This window comes from Salmo trutta, chromosome 24 (assembly GCF_901001165.1).
Source record: "Salmo trutta chromosome 24, fSalTru1.1, whole genome shotgun sequence".
NCBI lineage: Eukaryota > Metazoa > Chordata > Actinopteri > Salmoniformes > Salmonidae > Salmo > Salmo trutta.
Genome location: NC_042980.1, coordinates 22,487,948 through 22,507,723, shown reverse-complemented (window position 1 = coordinate 22,507,723; position 19,776 = coordinate 22,487,948). Strand labels below are relative to the sequence as shown.

General features: G+C 44.5%; 1 protein-coding gene across 1 annotated transcript in view; it reads left to right on the top strand.

Annotated features, from left to right (window-relative positions):
- LOC115160946 (solute carrier family 49 member 4) overlaps positions 1 to 19,446 on the top strand; it is a 55,485-nt gene extending 36,039 nt beyond the window's left edge. The window contains exons 6-9 of the mRNA XM_029711510.1: positions 1,386 to 1,453; positions 8,931 to 9,058; positions 11,754 to 11,936; positions 18,170 to 19,446. Of these exons, the coding sequence (XP_029567370.1) occupies positions 1,386 to 1,453; positions 8,931 to 9,058; positions 11,754 to 11,936; positions 18,170 to 18,285 (495 nt within the window). The 3' untranslated portion in view covers positions 18,286 to 19,446. The remainder of the gene's footprint in view (positions 1 to 1,385; positions 1,454 to 8,930; positions 9,059 to 11,753; positions 11,937 to 18,169) is intronic.
- The last annotated feature ends 330 nt before the right edge of the window (positions 19,447 to 19,776 follow it).

Genomic DNA, 19,776 nt, shown 5'->3' with positions numbered 1-19,776 from the left:
CTGAATGAATTGTCGTGCAACACCCACGGGTAAGTGCCATGATTACTGGCTTAAAAGGCTCAGAAACAAGAGAAAATTAAAGAAAGACAAATAAGTGAATGTGCCAGGAGCCTGAAGCCCTGGCTTCCACACCATACATAACTTCGGCACGGAAACCATTTCCTGGTTATTGACACAGTAGTAACAACGCGCATGATTATTAAGCTGAGCACGGACAAATCAGGCCTGTACGGCTGCATCTAGGACTGAGCATATTGCAGTTAATTAACCACACACACACACACACACACACAAAATGCTATGATCTCTTTCCTGACACTTAAATAGCATGCAGAACGATTTGCATTCAGCTTCACAACCTTTGTACCTTTTCAAGAAAGTTTCAGAAAAGGCCTCTAGACCACAGATCTCTTCTGTACATGATGCTTTATTTACATTCTGCTCTAATCTTGTTTATACTCACATCTGGCCTCTTTCAACATGGCTCCTCTTTTTTTCTACCTGAGTTATAGCGTAAGGTAGATTGATGTGAACCGCAGCACACCTTCATTGGCACTCAGCTTCCCCAGAGAGGTTTGTGTGTGCGTGTGTGTGAGAGCGTGTGTGTTGTGTGTGGATGACATATTGGCCTCCGTCTGTGATGCAGTCAGTCTCTCATGCTGATGCTGCAGCAGTAGACCCTGGGTCTAGTTCAGTAGGGAACACTGTAGAAAAACATTTTGCAACACAAATCTAACATCTCTCTTCCTTTTGGGCAAGTTGTGGTACATTTACATTTATATTTTTAGTCATTTAGCAGACGCTCTAATCCAGAGCGACTTACAGTAGTGAATGCATACATTTCATTTCATGCATTTATTATTTTTTATTTTTTTTTGTACTGGCCCCCCGTGGGAATCGAACCCACAACCCTGGCGTTGCACACACCATGCTGGCGTTGCAAACACCATGCTCTACCAACTGAGCCAACTGGTAGTGTTTCCCTGCTTTACTCTGTTTTCTCCCTACAGAACAAGACCCTGGTCATAATGTTTGTTTTTTCTTTTCCATCTGTCAGAGCAGGCGTTTGTCTGTGATGAATCATCACATTGACACCACCAGCCATTGACTCCCACCACTATCAGAATACAGGGTTGCAATTTACCCTGGGCTTGATTGACCATTTTCCCCAGTCTTCAGACACAGTGCCTGCTCTTTGTTTAGCCTCGGTCCCCTGAGCCGTGTTTGGCATGCTGAACATGGAATAATGCTCCTCTCTTTCTGTCTCTCGTTCTCGCTTCCACACTCTCTTCCTTGCTATCTCGTTCTCTGTCAATACCCTCATTCTCTCTCGATCTCTCCTTTTGTATCCATCTATCTCTCTCCTTCTCTGTCTGTCTCTCAAGGTGGATGCTGGCTGGATCGGGTTCTGGTCCATTGTGGGCGGCTGTGTGTTTGGAGTGGCCATGGCCAGGTAAGCAACAGAAACAGCAGACCATTTCCATGTGGTTTAGCATTGTAGCATGACTTGACCTGAATGTGCCCACAGATAACCCCTGATGGGGTGTCAGATATTTGATGTCCTTAAAGGCCCCGGACAGTTTTCTGACTCGAGATCCGTTCGCTTAACTCAGATTTTCTCCTATTGACGTCACTGAATGAATTTTGTGAAAGTCTGAGTTGAGTGTGCTGATATCAACGGTGAGTCCGGCTTCTAGTTAGAGGTTGTCTGGAGTAGGCCCAGTACAGTCTGAAGGTAGGCTGGGCTTGGACTGAGCCTGACTACCAACTGCTAGCTCTGTCCAGCGATGTGTGAGGAGAGATCCTCCTATTAATAAGCCTGTCTCATCATTTCAGTCCTAAACCATCTCCTTGGACCAGGTGAGCCGTCAAATTGGAGGATAAGCATTTATCGTGAACTCCATACACTCACTTAGTATCTTCAGATTAAGTATGCATGAAAATACACGGCCCATGTTTGGTCGTAATAGCTTTGGCTCTGCCTCCAAGGCCTGTCAACAAGATTAGCAACTAGAAACCCATTACTAAGCATGTTCACAGGTATAAATTAGTCTATTACTCTGTCTGCTTGTGCTGCATTCCAGTCTGGTTCTCTCACTTTCTTGAAACATTACTGTGTTTAGTGGTATTGGAGGGGGGTAGGCGGGTAGTCTCAGGGTGTGTCCAAAATGTCTATGAGGTCTGGTCAAAAGTTGTCCACTACATAGGGAAAAGGGTGCAATTTGGGACGCACCGGCCGTCTCAAACCCCTTAGTTCACCTCATCCACTCCTTCCCTCCATCTCTCTTAGTGTATTAAATCCATGGTTGTTGTGATAGATGGAGGTGAGTAAGTGAATGCTAATGCAATGGGCCACATCTCTCTAGCTGATGGATAGACTGATGCACCGTAGGCCCCAAACTGTGGACTCTGCAAAAGGAAGGGATCCGTCGTCCAGTTGGCATATATATGTTCATCGCCCGGTCCAATCAGCACTTCCAGGCAGGGCCAAAGTCTCACAACGCTGTAATTAGGAAAACTAGGCCATAACTCTAGCCTTGATTCATGGAACTGTTCTGTTCTTGGTATAGGCTGGAGTGGACTGGAGCTATCTAACAAACTATTGTGTGTTAAGTATAGATCCAGGGTTAATCAGGGTTGGGTATGGTTTGCTTATGTTTGCAACCTCAGTAGATGTTGATGTCATGGCAGAGAAACAGAAAGTAACTCATTAAAGCGTCTCAGTCAACCAGTTGATTGGCTTCCTTCTCACGTCTGACTTAATTGGGCGTCTGTTGGCGGTTAGCTTGGGGAGCTGATCTGAGCAGAGCGGTGCTTCGGGTGGGGTTGCGTTCCATGTATGTGTTTGTTTGGGTTTTGCTGTGATTGGTGATGTGTTGTGTTTGGGAAGCGCAGTAGCAGATGCCCCTGTTTACCTCTATAGTACTGGGTCCTTTGTGGAATCATTAAGGTTCATTTGCCTGATGGTTTGGTGTTGATGGAGCTGCTGAGTTACAGTACAAAGCACACACACATCCACACACACACTCTCTCGTGCCTGAACGTAAGTTATAACACACCTCTGTCTCACCTTACGCCACACACACATCAGAGAGCAGCTTGCCATGGGCAGCAGAAATTCAAGAACTTTTGCTGCAGGTGTTATGGTTGCAAATACTAAGTGGTTTGCTTCCCGGGAGGGCTTTGCCAAACAAACACTCACTCCCCAACACACACACACATGCTTCCTAATATTTCTTCCCCCTGAGATGCGCCCACCACTAGATGGATGGCAGTATTTGTCACTGTGGGGGCAATTAGCGACAGGTGCTCAGAGGTGTGTCTGTCTGTGTCTGTCTGTGTGTGTGTGTGTGTGTCGTGCGTCAGAGACACGCTTGACAAATGAGCCTGCGTCGTTTAATTGTTGGCCAGCAGCTTGTGGTCGGGGTGAAACTGCTGCTTTAAGACCATACCTGGAACAGAACAGAGCTGGTGGAAATGAATAATAATAACCACCTCCCATTATCATTCGTCAAACATTATCCCCACCATTATAAGCCAAGTCCCATTATCAACCTGAGGAGAGGCAGGGGGGAAGGGAGGGAGGCAGGGAGGGAGGGAGGGAGGGGGTCAGGGAGGGAGGGAGGCAGGGGGGAAGGGAGGGAGGGAGGTGGAAGTTTTTAACCACATTTACTGCACTAGAGACCTGAGAGAAGATCAGGTATTTATCTTAGATAAACGAGGGATAAACAACATATTTAAAATGGGAAATGGAAATAACTGAATTTGTTTTGGCCGTTGTCTGTCAGTGATATCATTAGGGCCATCAATCAGACTGGTTTGTTCATTCAGTACATGCCCTTGTCTTGGCACAGAATGGAGACAAATAGACCTAATAATGATAATATCAAATGGAATCAGAATTGAATTATTCCTGCAGTTAGCCAGAGGAGAATGCACAAAATGAAATGTGATGCCAGAGATTTAAGCGTCACTATCTTCTAGCCAATAAATCTGACTCAACTGTTATTGATGTGCTTTTAATTTAGACATTACCTCACAGAAAGACAGGCGTACAGTATGCTCCAGTCTTGTCAGCTGACATTGTAGGGCATAAAGGAGTCTTGAAATATACTACTTAGATGCATGCTGCATTTATTGCAGGTGTCAGTAAACAAATTAGATGTGAGAGGGGTGATAGTAATTATGGTGGTGGTGGTGTAGGGTAGTGGTTCTCAAACCTCTCCTCGGGGACTCCAGACATTTCACTATTTTGTAATATCCCCGAACTAACTCACCTGGCTTACCTATTCAATGGCTTGATGATAGTTGACAAGTTGAATCAAGTGTGCTAGCTCTGGAATAGTTCAAATATATGGAATGACTGCGGGTCCCTGAGGAGAGGTTTGGGAACCACTGGTGTAGGGGTCCATTAACTGTGCTACTCTACCCAGTGAGACAAGGGTTTGGCTGGGTGTAGGTGGCGTATAGAATATGATACTGGTGCTGGTTGGGTAGAAGACTTAGCTGTGGTCCTCTACCCAGAGAGGAGAGGGGTTGACTGGGTAGGTGCAGGGCTGTAGTCTCTGGCACAGCCAGGGGAGAGTTGGAGTTGAGGGGAGCTAGTGGCAGATGGGTAGGAGCAGAGGCTGGCTTTGGCTGGCTAATGAGAGAGCAGACTGGGCTGGGCAGTGCTTGCCTGTCCCTACCAAAGCACCTCCTTCCATGGACCAGCATCCCTGTAGTGTTTTCTTCCAAAAGGTACATAATAGTATGTTAGGCAGACTGCTCTGTCCATTCATGAATAGAAAGTTGATCCTAGATGTTTTCTTCACTCGGACAGAACACTATGGGGGTCATACTATCAGACAGTCTGAGTGACATATGATTCCTAGCCACACACAGACAGTCTGAGTGACATATGATTCCTAGCCACACACAGACAGTCTGAGTGACATATGATTACTAGCCACACACAGACAGTGCAAAAATAAATGGTTTGAAGCGAAATAGTTTTGTTGTTTGTGAGGCTGTCCAAAACGGATTTCCCTTATGTTCCCCTGCTACAGTTTTATTGAACTCTGAGAGACTGTTTGACAAATTCAACATTTCCTGCGGGTGTTTTTTCACAAATAGTTCTTTGTTGGGTTGAACAATGTTTCTGAAGCATCTTGTCTGAGCACAACAAAACAAAGGCAATTAGTGTCTTTCCACTACGAGCTTCAATATGTGCGATGTCGGACAGTTAGGAGTAAACCTTGTCAGTCCAGGAGTAAACCTTGTCAGTAGGGTTGGGCAGTATCCATATTTTCAGACCATTTCTGTACCATACCAGGGTATACCGTGTTACCAGAAGTGCATACAGTACACGGGGCAAACACTATTTCTAAAACTTACTAACACTATTTAAAAAAAGAATAATATTGTCAACAGGGATCTTGATCCAAGAGGGGATTTAAAAATCTCTGCTGTAACCAAGAAGCTTGATATTGACATCTAGCCACTTCCATAGCAAACCAAATGCACAGCTAGAGCCCTGAGTTTGATATCATTTATTTGACACATCTTACATTTCTTATAGTTATACTTAACTTATAGTTAATCAGTGGCGTAGCACGCAGCCCTCGCGATGTGGGGTTGCTCTCAACCCCAAAACAATTTACAATAAAACAATGTGTTTACGGTATTGAAAATCATACCATCGATATTTCAAAATACCCCTGTATATGGTATAAACGATATATTGCCCAAGCCTACTTGTCAGGAGGGATAGCTCAACACATGGTCAGAGAGGAACATCTAATCAAATGGCTAGCCAGACTAATTGCCCCTCCTCCCCTTTACACTGCTGCTACTCTCTGTTATTATCTATACATAGTCACTTTAATAACTCTACCTACACTACTGTTCAAAACTTTGGGGTCACTTAGAAATGTCCTTGTTTTTGAAAGAAATGCACCTTTTGGTCCATTTAAAATGACATCAAATTGATCAGAAATACAGTGTAGACATTGTTAATGTTGTAAATGACTATTGTAGCTGGAAACTACAGATTTTTTTATGGAATATCTACATAGGTGTACAGAGGTTCATTATCAGCAACCATCACTCCTGTGTTCCAATGGCACGTTGTGTTAGCTAATTCAAGTGTATCATTTTAAAAGTCTAATTGATCATTAGAAAACCCTTTTGCAATTATGTTAGCACAGATCAAAACTGTCCTGGTTGAAGAAGCAATAAAACTGGCCTTCTTTAGACTAGTTGAGTATATGGAGCATCAGCATTTGTGGGTTCGATTACAGGCTCAAAATGGCTAGAATAAAATAACTTTCTTCTGAAACTCGTCAGTCTATTCTTGTCCTGAGAAATGAAGGCTATTCCGTGCGAGAAATTGCCAAGAAACTGAAGATCTCGTACAACGCCCTTCACAGGTCTGCGCAAACTGGCTCTAACCAGAATAGAAAGAGTGGGTGGCCCCGGTGCACAACTGAGCAAGAAGACAAGTATATTAGAGTGTCTAGTTAGAGAAACAGACGCCTCACAAGACCTCAACTGGCAGCTTCATTAAATAGTACCCGCAAAACACCAGTCTCAACGTCAATAGTGAAGAGACGACTCCAGGATGCTAGTCATTTACAACATTTAACAATGTCTACACTGTATTTCTGATGAATTTGATGTTATTTTAATGGACAAAAAAACTGCATTTCTTTCAAAAACAAGGACATTTCTAAGTGACCCCAAACTTTTGAACGGTAGTATACATGTACATACAGTGGATATAAAAAGTCTACACACCCCTGTTAAAATGCCAGGTTTTTGAGATGTAAAATAATGAGACAAAGATAAATCATGTCAGAACTTTTTCCACCTTTAATGTGACCTATAACGTGAACAATTCAATTGAAAAACAAACAAATCTTTGAGGGGGAAAAATAAAAAATAAACTCACAATAACCTGGTTGCATAAGTGTGCACACCCTTAAACTAATACTTTGTTGAAGCACCTTTTGAATTTATTATAGCACTCAGTCTTTTTGGGTAGGAGTCTATTAGCATGGCACAACTTGACGTGGCAATATTTGTGCTTTTGGGGGACTTGATGTTTGTTTTTGCAAACTTCAGCCGGGCTTGGACGTTTTTCATTGTAAGAAAAGGCTTCCGTCTTGCCACCCTACCCCATAGCCCATTCATATGAAGAATACGGGAGATTGTTGTCACATGTAGCACACAGCCAGTACTTGCCAGAAATCCCTGCAGTTCCTTTAATGTTGCTGTAGGCCTCTTGAAGCCTCCCTGACCAGTTTTCTTCTCGTCTTTTCATACATTTTGAAGGGACGTCCAGTTCTTGGTAATGTGGTGCCATATTTTCTCCACTTGATGATGACTGTCTTCACTGTGTTCCATGGTAAATGTAATGCTTTGGAAATTCTTTTGTACCCTTCTCCTGACTGATATCTTTCAACAATGAGATCCCTCTGATGCTTTGGAAGCTCTCTGCGGACCATGGCTTTTGCTCTGAGATACAACTAAGAAAATGTCAGGAAAATCCTACTAGAACAACTGAACTTTATTTGTGATTAATCAGAGTCACTTTAAATGATGGCAGGTGTGTAATGACTTCTATTTAACATGAGTTTGAATGTGATTGGTTAATTCTGAACACAGCCACATCCCCAGTTATAAGAGGGTGTGCACACTTATGCAACCAGGTTATTGTAAGGTTTTTATTTTTCATTTTCCCCCTCGAAGATTTCAGTTTGTTTTTCAATTGAATTGTTCACATTATAGGTCACATTAACAGTAGAAAAAGTTCTGACATGATTTATCTTTGTCTCATTCTTTTACATCACAAAAACCTGGCATTTTAACAGGGGTGTGTAGACTTTTTATATCCACTGTATTACCTCGATTATCTCGACTAACCGGTGCCCCCCGCATATTGACTCTGTACCGCTACCCCCTGTATATAGCCTCGCTATTGTTATTTTACTGCTGCTGCTCTTTAATTACCTGTTTCTTTTATTTGTTATTCTTATTTTTTTTTGGGGGGGGGGGTATTTTTTATTTTTTTAAACTGCGTTGTTGGTTAGGGCTTGTAAGTAAGTATTTCACTGTAAGGTCTACCATTTGTATTCGGTGCATGTGACAAATAAAATGTTATTTGATTTTGAACGCTAAAACACAAGGCTTTGTTTAGAAAGCGTGTCTGGATGGATAGGGAGTAGCAGACATCAAATATCTGCCTGCTTGCTTCACAGTCACTGGTTATCTAAATTACATCAACTCATATCATGGTGTATCGCTGTAAGCTGTCACCAGTTGTGACCCAGGGACAGCTACATTCTCCTGACACCATGACTGCTTCCCTTTTATCGATGGTGACATGGAGGCACATAAGTCACCCTGAGACTTGTTTACACTCTTTGTTGTGGTTTGAAGCATGTCATAATTTGCATCATCATGAGGATGTGGCGGGTGACACATTGCTTCTTGAAAGTCCAATATCTTGAAAACTTGACTCCTGACATGCAAAACATTTTGGGACCGTATCAACAGTGGACTAATGGAAGAAAATACCAAAATATAGTTTTTAAGTAGAGTTTTCCTTTAAGCTATTTTTGAAGCATACCAAATTAGGCAATGTTGTACGCTTTTCAGTTGTTGTTTAGAAACAGGATTGTTTTTATCTGTGTGCTCCAGGTTTACTACCTCCATCTCTGTCTCTCCCCAGGTTTACTACCTCCATCTCTGTCTCTCCCCAGGTTTACTACCTCCATCTCTGTCTCTCCCCAGGTTTACTACCTCCATCTCTGTCTCTCCCCAGGTTTATTACCTCCATCTCTGTCTCTCCCCAGGTTTACTACCTCCATCTCTGTCTCTCCCCAGGTTAACTACCTCCATCTCTGTCTCTCCCCAGGTTTATTACCTCCATCTCTGTCTCTCCCCAGGTTTGCAGACTCTATCCGGGGCATGCTGAAGCTCATCCTGGTCCTGATGATGGCTGGTGCTTCCCTGGCCTCCACCTGGTTCACATTAACCTGCCTGACCAGGCTCACACACCTACCCTCCACTGCAGGTAGGCATAGTAGGGCATGGTTTCCAGAGAATCCTAGAGCCACAATGGATACTTCAATAGAGGCACAATGGATACTTCAATAGAGGCACAATGGATACTTCAATAGAGGCACAATGGATACTTCAATAGAAGCACAATGGATACTTCAATAGAGGCACAATGGATACTTCAATAGAGGCACAATGGATACTTCAATAGAGGCACAATGGATACTTCAATAGAGGCACAATGGATACTTCAATAGAGGCACAATGGATACTTCAATAGAGGCACAATGGATACTTCAATAGAGGCACAATGGATACTTCAATAGAGGCACAATGGATACTTCAATAGAGGCACAATGGATACTTCAATAGAGCCACAATGGATACTTCAATAGAGGCACAATGGATACTTCTATAGAGGCACAATGGATACTTCAATAGCAGACTTGTCCTTTAGATTTAGGAAGGGACGCATGGACTTAGAAAAGCAAGTACATCTCCTGTTTCTGTAGCGTGAGGCAGATTGATGTACAAGTACACCGCCTGGACAGGACGCTTGTCTTTCTCAGGGCCAAGCATCGATCCCATTTGTACAGTTTTTGGTATGACTCGGCGGGGGATGGAACTCCCAACCCTCCAATCTCAGGGAAGATATGGACTGCGATGCAGTAGCACATTAGCAGTTTCCCTTGAAACAAACAAACATATGAACTTCACATTCACCAGCTCTAGCATTCTCATCCATCATCATTTTCATGCTTGTCATTAGTATTCTTTTCAGTCCTCGCGCTACTGGCTGACAATGCCAAGCTAACAGACCCCAGGATTGCCCATCCACCTGGTGTACTGTGTATGGGTGCTTTTATACGTAGCTCTGGTAGGAGCCTCTTCCAAATTACACACCTCTCTTTGTTATCCCTTTTTTTGAAATCCTCAGCTTGAGCACTTATTAAATTAATAATAATGTGTCTGTTTTTTACACAACTTCTTCACTGGTTTTGTTCTTCAACGACGTCTATTATCATTCATGTAATAGTGATTCGCTGGCCTCCCGAATGGCGCGGCAGTCTAAGGCACTGCATCGCAGTGCTAGAGACTTATTACAGACCAGGGTTCATTCCTGGGCTGTGCCACAACCGGCCGTGGCCGGGAGTCCCATATGGCGGCGCACATGCATCGTCCGGGTTATGGGAGGGTTTGGCAGAGGGGGCTTTACTTCGCTCAATGCGCCCTAGCGACTCCTTGTGGCGGGCCGGGTGTCTGCAGGCTGACCCCGGTAGCCAGTTGAACGGTGTTTCCTCCGACACATTGGTGCAGCTGGCTTCTGGGTTAAGCTGGCGGGTGTTTAAAGAGCGCAGTTAGGTGGGTCATGTTTCAGAGGACGCATGACTCCACCTTCGCCTCTCCCGAGCTCGTTGGGGAGTTGCAGCGATCAGAAAAGATTAATTAAAATTGGGAGGAAAAAAAGGGGGTCAAATTTATTTTTTTAAGGTATTCGCTGACAGCCTGGGGTCTTCCCTTGAACACATTCTCCATGGTCCTACTACCATACTTCCTCTAATGAAAAGTCTCACATGTTGCGATGAAGCAGCACCATCCCCTGGGGATCAACTAGCTACAACCTGGGAGAGACTGAGGCATATTGGGAGGAACAGAGCAGCCGTGGGACACTAGAGGTTGTCTGTGTTTGATACTAGCCTGTCTTAGAGCGGGACGGGGGTGGTTGAACAAAGGGATGATGAGAGGGAAGAGGGGATATTCATTTGATGACTATGTCGTCGGTGCAGTGGCATCGCCTCAGTTCCTCTGTGACAGCGGCAGGCAGGCTGGGTCCTCTGAGGCAGCAGTGTGATTTAGAGCGGTGCTGGCTAATGAGGAGTTGATTTGGCCCAATCTGCAGTGATAAAGGAGACGAAGGAGGCTGAGCCATGTTCTGTCCCAAATGGTACCCTATTCCTTATATAGTGCACTACCATAGTACTCTGGTCAAAAGTAGTGCCCTTTATAGGGAATAGGGTGCCATTTGGGATGTAGCAATGCTCTGCTCCACAGTGATGGCTTAATCTCCTCCCCCAGCCCAGGGCCCCGGGGCTCGGCCTCAGAGCAGCTGAGACCTCGATCAGTGGTGGCCAAGACACACAGGCACACAAGCATGGACACACGCACAGACGCTGTGCGCACACATACACACACACACACAAACGCGTGCAAACAAATTGGGGACACATACACACACATGCGCACGCACACTAGATGAGATGCACACACATGGGCACCCGCACACACATACAAACACACACACACACTGGGGGAATCAGCCAGCAGCATATGGCACTTACCAACGCAATTTGCCTGTGCCCTGAGAATAACTAACTGTAGTCAATCTCATGAAAACACAAGCTGCACAGCAGGTGGTTTGCCTGTTTTTCCCCCCATCCACCACCCACTGTTAAACCACCATTGTCTTGGCTGGAATGACATTATGAGTAAGCTTTGATATGTAACAATGAGAACTTGGAAGCCTTCTCATGGTGACACTGTTCTTATGGTCACACTAGACTAGTGTCATCTCATACTAGTTAAAGTGCCATATGTAAAAAGGGCTTTATAAGTCACATTTGATTGGTTAACCCATGAATCCGTGTCCTCTGCTTTATAAAATGTGATGATTGATTGATTGATTAACCCCCCTCCCCTCTTCCCCTCAGCCACCCTGTACACCTCCTGTATCCTGGTGGGCATCTTCATCAACAGTAGTGTGCCCATATTCTTTGAGCTCTTCATCGAGACCGTGTACCCCGTGCCAGAGGGCATCACCTGTGGCGTGGTCACCTTCCTCGGCAACCTGGTCACCGGTTGCCTCCTCTTCTTCCTCACCTTCTACAGCACAGGTAAGACTGACGGGTAGAGTACAGCTACAGCACAAGACGGAAGAGAAAGAAGTGGATAGGAGAGAGCTCTAGAGCAGTGGGTTAGATTTACATCCAGGTCAAGAGGTCAGATGTGCCTACATATCCCTAAGGATAACTTTCAATCTTAACAAATAGATATAAGAATTAGATTCCCAGACTTTTTAAGATGTATTATAATAATTAGATTCCCAGACTTTTTAAGATATAATATTTATTTTGATTATAATAAAAAATAAAAATAAATGTTTTCTCTCTCCCAGCCTGGGAGGTTCATGTATCATTTGTAAGCAGAGCACATTACAGAGGATAGACTATCTCTACCTCTATTTCTCCATCATTTTCCTGGTTTGAACAGGAGCAGGTCTGGAGCCTGTAGAAATATAAAGTCAGTGGACCTGAAGTATCAGGCCTCCTCTCTGTGGGTGCATCCCAAATTGCACCCAATTTTCTTCATAGTGTACTGCTTTTGACCAGGCCATGGTCAAAAGTAGTGCACTATGAAGGGACTAGGGTGTCACTTGGGAAGAAACCTCTGTTTCTCTCCTCTGTTAGCTGAGCTACATTCTGTTTGCAGAGCTCTTTGTCTGATTGTCTAACCTTCCAGTAAAGGCTAATCACAAAGCCACTTCGGTGCAATGATGAATAATGCTTCGAAAACTTGACAGCATTCCCCCCTCAAACCCTTTTGAGTAAATAGATAGAATATATACATACACATATTTGTGCGAACTGCATTACTATTCATGAGATTCACTGGGTCCCCCAGAGTACAGGGGGTGTACAGTCTGGCTGGTCCCCCAGAGTACAGGGGGTGTACAGTCTGGCTGGTCCCCCAGAGTACAGGGGGTGTACAGTCTGGCTGGTCCCCCAGAGTACAAGGGGTGTAGTCTGGCTGGTCCCCCAGAGTACAAGGGGTGTACAGTCTGGCTGGTCCCCCAGAGTACAGGGGGAGTACAGTCTGGCTGGTCCCCCAGAGTACAGGGGGTGTACAGTCTGGCTGGTCCCCCAGAGTACAGGGGGTGTACAGTCTGGCTGGTCCCCCAGAGTACAGGGGGTGTACAGTCTGGCTGGTCCCCCAGAGTACAGGGGGTGTACAGTCTGGCTGGTCCCCCAGAGTACAGGGGGTGTACAGTCTGGCTGGTCCCCCAGAGTACAGGGGGTGTACAGTCTGGCTGGTCCCCCAGAGTACAGGGGGTGTACAGTCTGGCTGGTCCCCCAGAGTACAGGGGGTGTACAGTCTGGCTGGTCCCCCAGAGTACAGGGGGTGTACAGTCTGGCTGGTCCCCCAGAGTACAGGGGGTGTACAGTCTGGCTGGTCCCCTGGAGTCGTGCACTGTAATAGGGTGCTATTTGGGAGGTAGACACAGTGTCGACTATCAATGGCCAGGCTGTGTCAGATGGAGATGTCTGTACTGTAGGATCAGCAAACGGACACAGGCCTCAAAGTATACATTTTCCTCTTCTAGTTGGTGGTGGTAGTTGATGACATCTTGGTGGATGTGTACAGATGTGTGCTGGATGCTGCCCATTTGGTGGGAACAGTGTTGGCAGCTTCCTACCCTCTTTCCCTCTGACACCCAGGAGATTAAACTGAGATGAGAGTGCTTTGGTGAAGCTTTAGCTTTTAAAATATAACCCTGCTGTGGTCACAGACAGTAATGTGGTTTATGTTACCCCTGGGTCTCTCGCTCCATCTCTTCTGCACGGAGTGATGCTCAGAGACTATACCCAGCTGAGACTGGTCTGAGATCTCGAGTTCAGACTCTTGTGGTATTCCTGTGAGGACTGGACACTCTTGATGACTGCCAGTAGCTCGGCCCTATAAAAGTAGAGCAGTTGGTGTTCCTCAGGGATCAGTGTTAGGAACAATTAATATGACATGTACATGTCCCTATAGGAATTTAGACCATTGGTTTACATGTATTTGAGACAACTTATTAAAAGGTAACAGTAAACATGTTGTCCCCCACGAATTATGCAATTTTGTCAATATTGGCTCTCTATGGCAAGATGCATCATTCACCCAAGTTTCGTCAAAATCGGGCCAGTGCTGTCTGAGATATCGTGTGTGACGAACGGACAAACGTACTAATGGACGGAGACGTATCCACAGTCCCTTCCTCGATTTCATTGTGGGGGACAACTACGACTAAATCCAGTTCCTGTTGTCTCTGTCCTGTTTATCAACTAATGTGGATGAACTGAGGATAACATTCAACCACCACAAAACAGAGATTTGTAAGGAAAATTACAGTATGATAGCACAGGAGGTTGGTCGCACCTTAATTGGGGAGGATGGGCTTGTGGTAATGGTTTGAGCAGAATGGTATCAAATGCATCAAACACATGGTTTGATGCCATTCCATTTGCTCTGAGCCATCCTCCCCTCAGCAGCCTCCACTGTATGATAGGGCTACAATATTTTCTTTTTTACCTCTAATTCATCCTTCATTCATTTCAGCCTTATACAGTAATCGATGTGGCATATGCGGTGGTGTGGAATTAAAAGCAGAAGAATTCCATATAAATCTTTGCCTTTTCAAAATCAACCCCGCTCCATCCTTCATTTTAAATTGGCAATCTCAGCCTCAAAGATGTTCATTTATTTTTTGGTTACAGTTGATTTAAAATTTCCATTCGCTGCTCACTGCCAAAAGAACAAATTCTGAAGTATCAATGGTTTAACTTCTTAAAAAAAAATGTTTTTATACGTATTGTTTTAATATTGAAGGGTTGCAAGGGTCTCGGCTCAGCGGGTCCCAACTTCCTTCTATTCCAGCAGAGTATTTCAGGGTGCCTCCCAAATGGCACCCTTTTCTCAATATAGGACTGAATCTGTCTGAAAACATGAATGGAGACAACATTGGCCATATGAATGCATATAGCTACAGCTGTTGGTACTTTAGATTTCATCGTCTCTGTGTTTGTGATTTAGCTATGGAGTGGTGGGTGGAATACAAAGTAGGGAGCCTTATTGTGAAGTGTAGCGTCAAAGATTCCTCGTCTATGTGGAGGAGTTAGAGGTTGTGTGGGATAGGCAGCTATATCGTTGGGTTTGTTGCCAAGACTTCTACAAGGGAAACAGACCGAAAATAATTGCCACTTTTCTTTTTATTTTAAACTTAGTTTTTGTCAAACTTTGCTGTATTTGTCTGAAGTACAAAACTATCAGATTAATATCATGTTGTGGAATTCCTAACCTTTTGTGAATGTTATGGAGGCGTCGGAGACTGTAGCTCCACGTTGATCCATAACAAGCCTTTTGTTTTGCAGTTGCACTTTTATTTCTGGGATGTTTTTGAATGATCATCGTGGGAACAGCTGACAGTATAATCAAACACACCCTATTAGAAACACACAGTCATATTAAACAGTCTTAATGTCTACCCACCCAGTCGGAACATTCTGACAGTAATTGAAAATAATTATTCTCATTTTGTTTCATTGAACGTTTTATGATTTCATTTCATTTATTTCTGGCTAATGTCAGCCAGTCAGCCAGCTCCATTCCCCTAAAAAACAGCTCTGAAAAGCTACATCCATTTTAAAACGCAGCATTATCGGCCACAATTAGGAATAATTCCAGTATGATAAGCGGCTTTGGCTGATGTCCCAGGGCGCAGGGTGAGGCGTCAAAATATAGCCAGAGGGAGAAGTGAAAACATAATTTCAATTGTCCTTTCTAACTGTCAGTTGGGTATTATCACTGAGCTACTGGAGCTATGATAGCCTGCATCAGCGCATCTCTCCCCAGAGGCTCTTTCATTATTAATGTACAGAAAGGGAAATAGATTCAGTCCACTTCTATTCCCCTGTGTATTGCTGTTCAAGCAACATTCTACACACTACAGCCCCACCACTCCTCACTGACGATGTCAGTGGGACCATGACCGCACAAGCCACTTCTTTACCACCAAATACCTGTTGGTAAGCATACAAAGACACATTAGCATTCATTCAGACTCCACACCCGTTCACATATCTCTCCTCCCTTAATCTCCAATCTAAATGGATTAATCAGGGGCAGGCGGGCTGTGGTGACAACACAGTCAGAGAAACACAACTCCGTTAACGGGCCTCCACACCACTGCCACACCAACAGGTTACTGAGCTAACTTGATTAATGACTGTGCTACTGCACAATGGAACATCCTTCACCTTTTCACTTCTTCTGTCTTCAACTGTGTTCTGGATCCACAGATGTTCTCTCTCTGTCCACTGTGTTCTGGATCCACAGATGTTCTCTCTCTGTCCACTGTGTTCTGGATCCACAGATGTTCTCTCTCTGTCCACTGTGCTCTGGATCCACAGATGTTCTCTCTCTGTCCACTGTGTTCTGGATCCACAGATGTTCTCTCTCTGTCCACTGTGTTCTGGATCCACAGATGTTCTCTCTCTGTCCACTGTGTTTTGGATCCACAGATGTTCTCTCTCTGTCCACTGTGTTCTGGATCCACAGATGTTCTATCTCTCTGTCCACTGTGCTCTGGATCCACAGATGTTCTCTATCTGTGTGTCTACTGTGCTCTGGACCCACAGATGTTCTCTCTCTCTGTCCACTGTGCTCTGGATCCACAGATGTTCTCTCCCTGTGTGTCCACTGTGCTCTGGATCCACAGATGTTCTCTCCCTGTGTGTCCACTGTGCTCTGGACCCACAGATGTTCTCTCTTTCTGGCTTCAGGAAGAGGCTCTTTTTGTACCCTAGTGGAGACACAAATGAAAGGATAAGCAAGAAAAAATCTTATTTTCCTTCACATTGTCCTGAGGAGGAGCCTCTTACTCTCCTCCTTATGTCCCCTTCCCCTCTGGACACTATGAATGTTTTCTGTGTAGGTATAGGCAGCAACAATAAGTGAAAGAGTAAGCCAAAAAGGCCTATTTGTCTTCTCCTGTGTGCAATGCACCCTTGTGGATCTATTCTGGCTGACTCACTCTGAGATGTGCCAGAGGGCCAAATCATATAATTTACCCAAATAGGCCAAACGGCTGACCTAGCTTGAGTCTCACTTCTCACCCATCGATTGAGCCGCTCACTTCAGGGGCAATTGATCAACTGCATTATAGGACCGGGCAACTGAAATTGAAATGCCCTGCAGGGGGAATTAAGATGCATGCTCTACTCAGTTTGGTGTGTTTTGACCTCATTTCTCTATATTTAGTCCTGCTGGTTCTTTATCAGGGCCCTGCCAGCTGCTGGAGGGCTGTCATCTTCTACCTTATCAGGCCGTGTGGTTCCTGTCTTAGTGGTAGGGGTGCTGGGCACCCCGCTCAGTTTCTCTCTCTCTCTCGTTTAGTCTCTCTCTCTGTCTCTCTCTCTCTGATGTCTCTCTCTTTCTGTCTCTCTGTTTCTCTCTCTGCTCTCTCTCTCTCTTTCTGTCTCTGTTTCTCTCTCTCACTCTCTGGTCTCCCTCGCTCTCTCTAGTGACTCTTTTTCTCTGTATTCCGTCTCTCTCCCTCTCTCTTTCTAGTTCTCTCTCTCCCCCCACCCACACCTCTGCATCATGTTGAGAGGGCATGCCTAGTGCTGTGCAGCTGAAAGGAGACCTATCGATTTCTTTCTGGGGCAGTAACAGGAAGTAATGTGTCTGTCAAGGTATATGTTGCTCTACGTGTGTGTGTGTGTGTGTGTGTGTGTGTGTGTGTGTGTGTGTGTGTGTGTGTGTGTGTGTGTGTGTGTTGAGGTAGAATCATGGCTCACACCAATTAGTCCCACTCTACACGTGGCTTTCCATTACCTCTTCATTACAGGCTAGCTAGGGCCACTGGAGCTTAAACAGCAAAACAGGAGCGAAAAGGAAAAACATTGGGGTTCAAGTTTAGTTCAGTGCTGAAAGGGAAAACCGGCCATTACTGACATTATTTAGATGCATGACACAAAGTTCAGCCAATTTCTGAACGATGTCACCCTCTAGGCTTTACATTGCATGATTAGGGCTTGTTTTGAGTTAACGGACATGAATAACTTCCACACATGAAACTATTAGAACACGTTATACTACTACTATTGCATGTCGTCAGTTGGGTTTCTACACAGTCATGAAGTCAATACTTTAACTATATGATTGGTTGTTCTTGTCGTCTGTTATAAAGGTCATTGTGATGCTGATGTACGATAGTGTACCGGTGATGACTTGCCTGCAGTGAGCATAGAGGTACAGATGTAATGAGTAACCTTCAGTGATCTAATTAACCTTTTCCATCTCTCCTCAGAGTTGTCGTGGCTAAACTGGTGTTTGACAGGCTCCTGTGCCTTCAGCCTCGTCCTCATCCTCTTCTTCAGGGAATCCTACGACCGCCTCTACCTAGACGTCTTTGTCTCAGTCTGACACACACAAAAAGACTGGAACAAGAGGAGAACAAAGACAGGAACATTTGAAACACACTGCACAAAGAAGAAGAGGAAGAAAAAATAGATTTCAGAAGTGCAACCTTGCACTCTTTTACGTTTTAAGTATAACTGTAGTTGTATATGTGTAATATGGAGGTGATTCATTGTGATTTCCTTGTAGCCAATGAGAAGTGCCAGCCAAGGGCCTCAGACAATTAGTCATTAATGTTAACTCTTTATAAGTGTCGGTTTGGCCTGTTGGTCCTCTGATGCAGCATTGTCTTGTCTTTTTTTCTAATGTAAACTACAGTGGGACCTGATCATGGCATGATGAGGGACTGTTGTTGTCTAAAGATGCACTCTGTGGCAGGTGGTTTCCCCGTGGCCTGGTTGTCCTCTGATCTTAATGAGAAAAGAGAGGCCTGATTGGCTGAGTAGCTCTAGCAGCCAATCAGCAAGCCCCACCGTGTCAGTCTGTGCTAACAAGGGACCGTATAGCATTTTAGTGTCACTCATAACTGCTGGTTATGAATTGCAGGGGGGTAAAACTGTCAAACTAAGCTGTTCTGTAAATTACCTGTGATATTACATGTATTTTAATAGTGACATATGGTCGCCTTTTTTACTATAACCCCCTCTCTCAAGACTTATGCAAGACATTTTTTCTCCCTATGGGATTGAATTGATTGGAGGCCGTGCAGGTTCCTGCCTATGTCGTCGGCTATGATTGGACACCACCCTGGTACACGCTAGTGTCTTGGGATATGATTGGATGAGCCCCAGAGAGCGCCTCTCTTGGCATGCAAAGTCACTGCTTTAAAATCTCATCTCTGTGTGTGTCGAGGCTCTGCTGCGTGGGTCTCATTGTGTTACCACACAATCCGTTTTAATGAGCCGTTCAGAATAAGGACGTTGGAAGTAGCAGTTTACCCGTGTCATTCTGACCTTTCAGCTGACAACAGGAGTCAGCCATTTTGGTTTGGAGTTGGTTAATATGCAGACGAACATTTCATAATTGTCAAATGTTTTTTGTTGTTGCTGTTTTACAGTTTGTTATACTATATAGGAGATTTTTGAATTTTGAACTAAACTTGTTTCAGTGAGAAAGGCATGTTTTTTTTAAATGGTTTTAACATGAAATATTTCTCAGAAATGTCCATTATTATTACAGATATGTATTTATTGAGGGATCAGAATACTAACACAGTAGACACAGAGACAAATACAAAGACTCTGTAATGAAATATGTGAGTACAGCTGAGACTGGCTGATTCTGTGGAAACCACAAACTATTAAGTCACTTATTAAGTCGCCACAAAGCTGCTCTACATCCAACGCACAACGTTCACCAGCAGTAGTCGCTGTGCTGAGGACACTGACAACAAGAGGCAGGTAGTGGTTCGGTAAGCACCTCCTTGCCTGGACGGTCAGGGATGAACTTGGAGAGGATGCTTACCTTCCCACAGAGAAATAACACAGATATTGAACT